This window comes from Odontesthes bonariensis, chromosome 16 (genome assembly GCF_027942865.1).
Source record: "Odontesthes bonariensis isolate fOdoBon6 chromosome 16, fOdoBon6.hap1, whole genome shotgun sequence".
Taxonomy (NCBI): domain Eukaryota; kingdom Metazoa; phylum Chordata; class Actinopteri; order Atheriniformes; family Atherinopsidae; genus Odontesthes; species Odontesthes bonariensis.
In genome coordinates, this window is record NC_134521.1 from 4,425,498 (window position 1) to 4,437,060 (window position 11,563).

At 38.9% G+C, this 11,563-nt stretch overlaps 1 protein-coding gene across 1 annotated transcript in view; it reads left to right on the forward strand.

Annotated features, from left to right (window-relative positions):
• doc2b (double C2-like domains, beta) overlaps positions 1-11,236 on the forward strand; it is a 197,026-nt gene extending 185,790 nt beyond the window's left edge. Inside the window, exons 8-9 of the mRNA XM_075487428.1 lie at positions 1,276-1,372; positions 4,104-11,236. Of these exons, the coding sequence (XP_075343543.1) occupies positions 1,276-1,372; positions 4,104-4,237 (231 nt within the window). The 3' untranslated portion in view covers positions 4,238-11,236. The remainder of the gene's footprint in view (positions 1-1,275; positions 1,373-4,103) is intronic.
• The last annotated feature ends 327 nt before the right edge of the window (positions 11,237-11,563 follow it).

Sequence of the window (11,563 nt, forward strand, 5' to 3'; positions counted from 1 at the left end):
ACTTGCTTATTTTTTTTATTTTCTATTTTTTTAAGCAATTGGCCAACAATGAGGCTGAAAATAGAGACAAAATGCAAGAGACAAAAACAAAGCAAGCTAAAGATATTTATACATATTTTGTTCTCTATAGCTAGCTATAGCAATCATGACAAATGTACACAAATTTAGATTTTACTTTCTACATTACTTCTGCCTTTGAAAACCACACGTGGCAAAATGGGGGCTCAAAAAAGGTTTTCCCAAAACCATTACTAGATCGCCCTCCGGGGTTGGTGGAGACCAAAATGGAGGTTTAAGGTATGTGAAATAAAAGAGGTCTAAAAGCGATCTGATGATTGTATCTTTTGAGTGACAGAATATACAGGGGATGTCTTAAAATAAATAGATAAATGTTCTATCCGATATTTTAAAATTCAAATAAACTAAGAAAAAGTGGTTGCGATGCAGAGTGGACCAGCACCATGAAAGAAGCATCTAAGTTACACAAACCACCGTCAGAACTTTGAGGGTAAAATCAGAGCAAAAACAGAATTTGTGACTTTGGAGACTTTGGAGCAGAAACGAGACTCCCATTGGATGCATCACACCTCAAGCGCTGGATGTATAAATGGGCAGCTGTTTTTTTAACCCAGTTTTGGCCCAGCTGGTCAAAAAAAGTCCAATTGTGCTTATTAGATGCTTATAAAGATGTTGAGGAGTGTTATATTAGAGCCTGCAGAGCTGGAGTCTGTTGTAGAATTGCTTTGATGAATTCAATATCAAAGAAACATACATTGTAATCAGGGTTGTTGTTTTTTTTCATCCGACTCACTCCCAAACACCTCCTTTGTGTTAACATGAAATGAAAAATCATATGTTTCTGCAGAAGAATGCCGAACATGTGTAAAGGCTGAGTCCTCAGAACATTGTGACATAGGGCAGCTTGGCTCAGAAGTATCCACCTGTATACAAGTGGACATTCCTGACCAAACACTCACAAGCCAGCTGCTTGACATTTCCTTTGACATTTTTAGCACTCGTTCTTCGATCAGATCTTGGCCTTTCTGTCAGACATGCAGTGGGGTCATCTTCCACATCGGGGCATTGATTAAGGTGCAGCAGAAACCTTCATTGAAACACAGATTGAAACACAGAATAAACTCTGTTTTACTTTCAAAACTGATAAGTTCACAATGTGTAATTATGAGGAGATTATATTTGTACTGTAGTTGGAATTGCATGTCAACACAAGTAAATCACTGTTGCTATTATTTTCTTGTGTTCTGCCTCCTCTAGGAATTCTGTTATGACATAAAATATGCAGACCTCACCAAAAAGACGTTGGAGGTGACTGTGTGGGACTATGACATTGGGAAGTCGAATGATTTCATAGGTAAGGTTTTCCTACACCGCCTGTCCTTTAATCAGAGATGATGTTGTGGATCAAGGAGATGGAAATACTTTGCTGATATTCAGCAGCACATGTGGCTTTCTGTCCACCAAGTCAACCGTCTGCTCAGCCCTCGCTAGGCCTGGAGGCTGAGAAGCAAACCAGCACTGAGCCATGCTTGGAGTAAGCTGGCCTACCGTGATATTTTAAAAACAGTTTTAGCAGTGATGCTCTAACCTGCTCCAAAGCCATTATCTTACAGTTAGCAAGCCTTCATCCCACTTATAGCCTGCCTTTGATAGTATGTCAAACTCTTTAGCCCAGATTTACTAAATGAATCAAATCACAAACAGCTCCAATGGCAATGTCCAGGTCTGTCGGTGAGATCCTGAAACGGAAATAATGGCCAAAGCCATTACCAGGAGGAGCACAACTCAGGGTGGAGTTGCATACACGAAGACAACAAGAAGCCTTTTTTGACCAGCTTGTTTTTTTGTTATAGCACAGGACATACACTGCAAGCATGAACCTGATCATCTATTTCGATAAAACATTTTAGGATTAACTCTTTAAAGGGATAGTTCGCCTCTTTCGACATGAAGCTGTATGATATCCCATATTAGCAACATCATTTATGAACATTTTCTTATCCCCTGCTGCGTCCTGTGAGCAGAGTTCCAGCCTCGTTTCTGTGTTGAAGAAAGTAGTCCGGCTAGTTGGCTGGGGTTTAAAAATAAAGCGTTTTGCTTCTCAAAACAATATGTGTTCAAAAGAGTAATACATTTGTATCACAAAATCGTTGTGCATGAAAAAGTCAGACCTCACAATCGCTTGGCCCTATTTTCTCTCCCTTCGTATCGCTGCCTGCTGCCGCCTGCCGACAGCTGCGCCCGTTACGGTGTTTACTGCTCGGAAGCAGGGGACTGCTCGGTCTGCACAGTTTACATTGGACGCATTGATATCTAGGGAGGCAAAAATAGCCCCAAGCGATGTGAGGTCTGACTTTTTCCTGGAGAACGATTTTGTGATGCAAATGTATGTATAAGTCAATGTTCATAAATGATATTGCTAATATGGGATGTCATACAGCTTCATGTAAAAAGAGGCGAACTATCCCTTTAAAGAAACATGACAGTTTTAGATTTGTTATTTCTTTGTGCAATTTAATACAACTTGGTTACTTGTATTGATCTCATACATGTTGTCAAATTGCAAATGAGCCATTTAATTTTCTTTACAGTTTTCAACTCAGTAATCAGATTACTGGCCTTGAATACTTTAGATTATCCAGCACAGCCTTGCTCACTAAGTAGTATTGTGATAGTGTTAAACATGGCATCATTATGAGATGAAAGTATCAGAAATCCGGTTATTTTCCCCATGTGGCACCAAAAGTGAGCGCAATGTCCAAATGCATCAAGTTTATGAACTGAGTTACATTCATTACAGATACAGGATTTCTCAGATAAGAAACCCAAGACTCCTGTCAGAAGTCTGACTAGTTGTGGTCTCAGTAGCATTGCTAAATTATTTTTGTGGGGAAACCAGGCCAAAATCTTTTTGTATGTGTCCTGTTATTCAAAATCTCACTAACAAGAATTCTAAATGCTCCAATGATTTTTTTCCAAGCCAACTGAAAACAGAATAAACATCTATGATCAAGAGATATAGAGTGAAGCTACAAACATCTAGTATCCCACTGGAGCTATATCATTGAATACATTATGCCTTGAGCAACAAAACACAGCACAGGGTACTGTGACAACAAATTACATCATTATTCATTCAAGACATGTCTTTACTTCAATGAATATTTAATATCATGTGCCCTTTTCAGGGAGTATAAATCATTTGGTTCCACTTTCTCATGAGTTACTCGTGCTAAATATCCTTAGATATTTGTCATTTGTCGTTAATAGAAACAACTTGATACATTTTGATCAAATCAATTTGTTCCACTAGCATGATTCTTCTTCTGGATTGTCTGCGGAATGGATTGTGTGTTCCAAAGCCAATGACTATCTATTAATTACTTACTTGTGTCCATAAGTGCTGTTCGTATTATAAAGGTGAAGATAGATAGATAGATAGATAGATAGATAGATAGATAGATAGATAGATAGATAGATAGATAGATAGATAGATAGATAGATAGATACTTTATTGATCCCGAAGGAAATTCAAGCATCCAGTAGCAGACATAATAAAGCAATAAAAATGTTTATACAATAATAAAAACTTTAAAAACAATCTAAGAATTTAAAAAACTGTTTAAGAATCACAGCAAGTGCAAAAAAAACAAAAAAAAAGCAAAACAAAAACACACTTTAAATGCTAAAACTACACTACACGTATGGAGCTACTGGATCAGCATCCTGCTCACGCTGGCGTCGGAAGATCTGAATATATGAATTTGTTAAACATTACTGTTGAAATGAATGAGCTGTCTTGGAGATTTTTCTGACTTAACAATGATATCTTAAGGTTCATAGTAGTTGTTCTCATACGGTGGCTCAAGGACAGATATCAAAAAATGTACAAATTACTATTAAATTGCCTTTTTAAAGCGTCTAAAAAGAGGGAACGACATCTTTAATGCAAATACCAGTTTGCAAATGTTTTGTGTACTTGCTAAGAGATTTGAATTTTTATAATTCGAGACATTAGGACTCTCGAACACATATTTTTTAAGGACCCAGCATGTGACGCATACTGTCTGTGTACTATCTTTTAGGTGGTGTATCTCTGGGTATCAATGCAAACGGAGAGAGGCTCAAACACTGGTTTGACTGCCTCAAAAACAAGGACAAAAAAATTGAGCGCTGGCACACGCTGACCAATGAGTTACCTGGCTCATTAAATGACTGAAGACCCACATGGTGTTGGCCCCTCACCCCACCTGTCTGACTGCACCAGATAGGACTCCTGCCTTCAGTTTCTGAACTCCTTTTTCTTCTTTTTCTCTGGATCCTCGTGTTGGCCGCAGCAACGCCTGACACCTCTCCTTGGGAACATGTATCCTGTCAACAGGGCTCAGCTAAAAATGTCCAAATCTTATGATCCCCATCTTCCGCATATACAACAGGAGTTGCACAGCTGCTCAGTCATTTTGCTTCTAAGAGATATTCAGTCAACAAAATGAATGAAGGGGATGGTAGAGTTTGTTTTTAAGCTTTTCAGCTTTCTCGCATGATCAGTGAAGATAAAAGGAGCAAATGCTATCTATTTGATGAGATTGTTTCACGGCAGCTGAATAAATTTCCCCAATCCCTGAAACAGCAAAGAAAAGCTCTCCCAGTGTCACCTTCTGGCTATGAAGAACAGCACAACAGCAAGTGGTAAAATAATGTAGAAACTTACAAAAGATGTAGCAAATATTTCCTAATGTGCAGAGACATTTTGTGGAATAATTCTCATCTTCTAAAAATAAAGCTCCCTTAGGCAGCCTGGTTGACAGTAGCATGTCGTATTGTAAAGGAGCAGCTGAATGAAAAGATGTTACACTTTTTTTTTACTGATTGTGAAATGGTTAGTTACTGTAGGACCTTAACTAAAGTCCCACACAACTAGCCTGGAGCAAGATTTTTGTCTTAAAAATGGATCCTTTAGTTGGAGTTATTTGACCACCTGAGAGCAATGTCATTTAAACTTTGTGGGTTTTGTCAATTCTTCTTTGTCCCGGGCTCTGATCCAATCTGGAGTGGAACATTTTAGGTAAAGATTTAGATCTGTTTTTTTTCTTCCGTTTGTTTTTGTTTTTTGCATATACTGAACTTTAGGGTCAGATTTTACTATATTTTTTTTACCAGTACAACATTATACAGTGTTCTTTGTGTAATCAGAGTTTTTCTTCAAAAACTATTTGATTTAAAAGCCTCAGTATGCTTCAACTAAACAAGGTTGTAAAAAAGGCCGTCTAATTTGGGTTCTGTGATAAACAACTTTGTCAGCTGTGACAAATTTGTGTTTTGTGTTGGGTCATGTTTAAGTGACAAAGACCTTACTGTTACAGCAATCACAACTCTTGTCGTCTATGAGCAAAACAAGGTAATAATGTAACTGTAATAAAAGGAAAAAGTCCTGACAGGGAGACTTGAAATATGGGTAAGGGGGTGACTGAATCACTGTGCCTGAAACTTCTTTCATTCTACTTTTACCCGAGGGCAATCTTCATTTAACCACAGGAGTACCAATATCTAACAGTGATTTCTGTGCCTGAGCCTTACCAAACCTCCACCTGAGCAGATTTGGTGATTTATACATATTTAGGAAGGCTCTTATAAACAATGTCCCTGTTGTGAGGGAAATAGAAACATGCAAACACATCAGTCAAAGTGACGTCCACAAGTAATGTATGCAGTGCCCATTTTTGGTTGTAATATACAGGTTCCAAAAAGTTACAGAACTTCTGGGACAAAGATCCAAATATCGAACCAATTGCTTCGACCCAAGTCCATCTGGAAAGTCATTTGTAGAAACTGTTCAGTAAACTGACAAAGGACAGGCACCGCTTACTGTCGTTTCACAGATAATGATGAACTTAAACCAGTTAGATCGACACAGTGGCAGCGGCCTGTAAATGCAAGATGGTCAGAATCACTCTGACTTAAGTCACACATGTAGAACTGGATTCTCACATTATAGTGATGACCACCTATCAAAGCTAAATTTACTGCAGCTAGACGCACAAATGTAACTAAACCCTACTTCTAACCCTTTCTTTGAACCTGTAGATTACAGACAGATTTTGCCTGCTGATTTTTCTCCGATATAACTCTTAATGGATATGCTGTATGAAATCAGGCCTCGTGTACTGAGTATTTTTTTCATTTACCTTCTGATCCAGACAGCAACAGATAGCTGAATGTCACACATTTAATGTGTTTACTTTCCATAATACACTGTGCACATAGCAATGTAAAGCAGGGGGGTTTGCTTTGTAAAATATGCAGGGTTGCCTTGGCTACACCTTTAAGCTCCAAAGCATAACTCCTCAAAGTAGGATTGCATTTCAAAAATGACAAACACCTTGATGAAGTATACCGAGGCTTTGATAAACAGTCTGAGTTTGAAAGGAAAACTAGTAATCATGTCAACACAAAATTACCCAAAAATCTAAGGCTTCATAAGGGGATTGATGTTGCCTAATTACCCATAAGATGTCATTTAAAGACTTAAGAACATCTGCTTACTTGGAGGTTACCAGGAGTCTCCCACTGATAACCAGCTGAGCCAACAAAATAAACCAAAATCAAAATAAGCATTTTCCTTGTGACCGCCTACAAGTATTAATGACATCACAGCAGGGATATATTCCCTCATCTGTAGAGCTGCTTCGTTTTGTGGTAACCCCGATGTTAAGGCTCAGCAAATGTTGCAGTCTGTCAGTCGTCCTATTTCAGTCGTCTTATTTATAGCAAAAAAAAAGCAAAAACAAAAAAAAAATCTATTGGGCAAACTGGCTCAGGGGATCTAAGGGTGGTTGTTTATCAGAGAGTCATTAGTTTGATCCCCAGCAATCCCAGTCCACCTGTCAACAAGTCATTGAGAAAATTACTGAGCCTCACAATGCCACCAGTGTGATCGCTGGTGTGTGATTGTGTGTATGATAGACAAAAAGTACTGCATAGGGTAGAAAAACTGTGTAGACAAAGAAGTGCTGTATGAATGTGTGTGAATGGGGGAATGTGGTTGTAATGTAAAGGCACTTTGGGTGGTTAACAGTAGTAAATAGTACTAAATAAGTACAGTACATTGACTACTTTTGTTGCGCACACACAAAAAAGTTCTGCTTGGAACCAACAGAAATAATGGCCCTGTAGTCAGCGAACACAACTCAGCATCAGATCGCTACTCTAGTTGGTAGGTGGCTGTAGCACACCCATAACCTGGTTGCAGAACATTTCTCGTCCATTTTGGTTATTTGTTGTCATGGGTTTTGTTGCGCAATCGCTTTTTATAGAGTTCCATTTACACTGATTCCATTTGGTTCTTTCTGGGAGCCGAGACTCTGGCCCGAAACGAACACTGTTTTTTAACAAAATATCTGGAACTCTGTTCAATTTGAACACCAGCTGTTCTCTGTTGGTCAAAAGCCCCCTCTGTGGTCAATAGTGATCTCTTAGGTGTGAGATTTGTTCTTGATGTTTTGTTTGCTTGTTTCGTATTGTTTTGTTTTTTTTAAAGGGAAAGTAGGACAATTGGTGTTATGGTCCGATGTAGGTACATCTAACACCAACTGCGACAAACTAAAAATCAAATTTCCCTTTCTTTTTCTCCTAGAGACACTCAGTGGGGTCACATGGCACTGAAAGGATCGGATTATTGGCTAAATGACAATGAGACTGAGTTATTAAAGCTGCAGTCTGCAAGATTTGTTGTTGTCATACGTAAAGTCCTACTTTTTGGCCTTTTAAGAGTTTACATGATCTATCAGAACGCTTGAAGTTGAAAACGGTGACCTCCGTAGTCGCAAAATGCAAGAAATGCTTATTTTTTAACCGAAAAATAAAAAGTTATTCAACTTCCTGTCCCGCCCCTTCAAAACACATGAGAACTCGTGCACGTCTACGTGCACGCCAGATGCGCGTACACGACTCCTCATTCATCAGCTCACCTGTCATTTGCGATCATGGAAGACACAGTGAGTAGACAAGCCCGTAATGAAGTTCAATAGTCCAGATAAATAAGCGTGGGGACGAGCCTACCTTGTATCGCGCGTGCACAATCGGTGATTGACAGGCAGCAGAGCCCAGCTCGTAACCTGATTGGTTACCTTTTACCGGTCCGGTCTGCAATTTTGTAAACAAACCTGCTAGCTTTGGAGGGACCTAGCGGGACATATAGGGGACCTAGAGAACTCGTTTTTTTTTTGTATTGGGGTATTTAATGTACTACTTTCAGAATCCCCGGACAGTTCCAGGCATTATGCTTGAAAAAGAGTTGCAGACTGCAGCTTTAAGTTCAGGTAGACACCTTAATCGGACAAGAAATTGGATCGGATCGGATTAAGACCCCGAGATAACTCAGTTAAAAGTCAAATTAAACGTGCTTGTAAACGGTGAAGCACGTGGTGAACTGGACTTTGCGTTCTGTGCATCCTCGAGATTTTTTCCGGGGTTCGTGAACCGGAAGTCGGAAGAGACGATATTACGTAGCTTCATCTTGCTCTTCGTTCTCCATCTTTCTCGAATGCCTGAGTTTGTTGTTGTTGGTGGTGAAGAGGTCAACAGGAAGTGGCTCTATTAGCAATAGTTGATGTTGGTACAGCGCCACCTATAGTATCGGAGTATGACATGCTTTGTGCCTCTGATTCAATTCATTCACCGCCATATATCCAAGGATAATTACCCTTGCTCAAATAAGGAGCATAACCCAACTATAGCTATCATCGAATTAATAGCTATAGAGATTAATCGAATTATTCTCACCATGTAGACCCACTGAGTGTTTAGTTTGTCCTCCATGGGCTAATGGAGGTTGACCCATTCCATCTTTGCCTATAAATAGATCATGTTGAACTAAAGCTCAATGAATCTTTTATTTCAGTTGATTCTACACTGATGAAAACAGAGATCATGACATAGTTCAATATGATCCAATTGAATCCAAGTCAGCCCAATTATAGTTGTACTCATATAATACCAGTTCATGAAAAATAGCACTAAGGAAGCCAACAGATCGCATCAAATCTTCACTTCTTTTTAATAAATGTGAATATTACAGTTACAATTATTATGTTGCATTCCTGATAGCACCCTAAATGTTACTCATTGGAACTTTAAAGTACAAAATGACTTTTTCTTTCATACAGGGAGTTAGCTGATTGCTGCCGAGTCAAACTGAGGCAGATGGTCTGTTGAAGTACATTATTGTGTCACAGAACCTGTGAGTTGATGTCAGCAAACAGCTGGAGATAGTTTTGGATATGAAATCTCATATGCACACAAAGATTCTGATGATTTGTGGGCATTTTCAGCACATAGACGGAAACATCCACAGTCACAGTGCAGAGCAATCACATCCCAAGGCCGTGGTTTACAGTGTAAGAGGCTGTAATCAACAGCACAGTGAAGTTCAATGGGTGACCCGCCAGGTGAAAATCACTTGTCAAACCACAACACCACATGATTTGGTAGCTCTGTGGCATCTGTGCAGCTTATTGTTTACACTACAGAAAATGAGTTTCCTCAAAAAAACACTGCAAAGTGGATGAAAACCACTGCTGTAATGTCAATTTTGAAAAAGGGAAGTTTACGTCAATTATAAAATACTGTTAAGAATAATCAAAGCATGTCTTGTTTACAACAGCCTATTCCTGCAGAATTTCAAGTTTGCTGCTGAAAGGGCCAACAGGCCCCTGCTGAAGAAGTCTCTGTGATTGCTCAGTCATATAATGCAAGCTTTGCTAAGATGGCTGGGAATGAGAAGGGCATAATTTTTAATATACTCGCTACTCTACAATGTATATTGTTACTATGTTGTTGCATTTGTTGAGGTTTTTCTAATGTAAGCAGCTCCACTATCGATATACCAAAACAGAATGTATGTTTAACCCCTTCTATTCCGCAGTATTCCTCTGAGAATGTGCACCTTAGCGCTCTGTGTTATTGATCTTGTTCATACACCAAATCTGAAGCTCTTTTGAGCACACATATCTGGGAGTAAAGATGGTTTGAACTTAGAACCCAGCAGCACACTGCCAGGGTCTATCATTTAAGTCATACATTACGATGGATACATTTTTATTTAGATTCATTTAAGGTTTTCTTTCATTCTTTCATTTAAGAATTTATTACCCTGCAGTCCTGAAAACTCGCCAGGTCTGAAAATTTTAGACCAGTAGGTTGAGGTGCATGCCATGTATTTGAGTTTGAGACCGCAGTGTGACCTTTCCTGCACACACCCACCTTTCTTGTAAATTTCCGCCATGCACTCGCTGCTAACACGGAAACGGCATACAAATGGTTCAACAGTCAGGATTCCTGTCAGGCTCGCAATTCAGCTAACAGCTTTGTGTCATTACCTCACGTCACTTTAAGTGATTGGCCTGGCATGTTTGTTCTTAGAAGCATGTTGACTCTGTCAGTGTGGCTGGCTGTTTTAGTAATCACATCATTTCAACTCACTGATTACAGCTGGTCAATAGTGAGGAACAACCCTAATGTCCCTTTGTTCTGTTATTGAACCTCCTTCACCCATAGTTTCGATATTGATATTGTTTGGATTATTAGATTCCTTTTCACACAACCTAGCATTCACTTTGAAGACAATTTGATTTTGATATCATACCTTCACAGCTAGGAATGAAACTTTTTATGCATCCAATCTGTCTTCACATTTCTCTTTTTGTTTTGTTTTTTTCATGCGTGTTAACCGCCTCTTCAGACACATTGATTTGTGAGGCACAAGCCGACTGTGAAACCTTGCTGGCATCTCAATATCCTCCTTGACACGGTGATCCCTCTCCCTCTCTCTCTCTCTCTGGTGAATATGTAATGAATACAACCAACATGTGATTTTGATTTTGTAACCTGTCTGCCTTTGTATGCAAGCTCAATATTAGCAAAGAAAAAAAAACCTAACTGCATGCATATGTTCATGACTTTGCCTAATGTTTGATACTGTTTTCTGTATAAACAAACAAAATATATGATCGTGGATGCTCTAAGATTGCGCTAAAAGTCAGTCTTTCTTCTGGACAACATTTTGTACCTTTGAACACTATTGCATCGACTGTTTGGCTGCTGTATTGACTATCTGGAAGTGTGACTTGATGTGAATTAAAATCTCTTCTTTGTTGTTTTGTTTCCTTTTTAACACTCAGGCACTTGTTTTCATTTTTCTGGTTCCCTGAATGTATGACTATAAATGCATTGTATCCAATTATATTTTAGTCCTTTGCAAAACGGAAAGATTTTTGTGCCTTTTCTTATTTCTATTGTTGTTTTTTGATACTGTGATTGTGAAGTACCCCTAAACAATCGAAGCACTCACATGGCGCAAATATGGGACCTGTGGACAATTTTCAGGCCATTTGTAACCCACAATTGCCCCAAACACATATGTTGGTGAAGTGCAAAACCCTACTACAAAATAGGACATCTCACAAGATTTCAGAGAACAGAACAAAAGTGAACAAACCCTAAATAGCACAAAAAAAAAAGGAAGATACAATATTGTTTTCGGAAAATT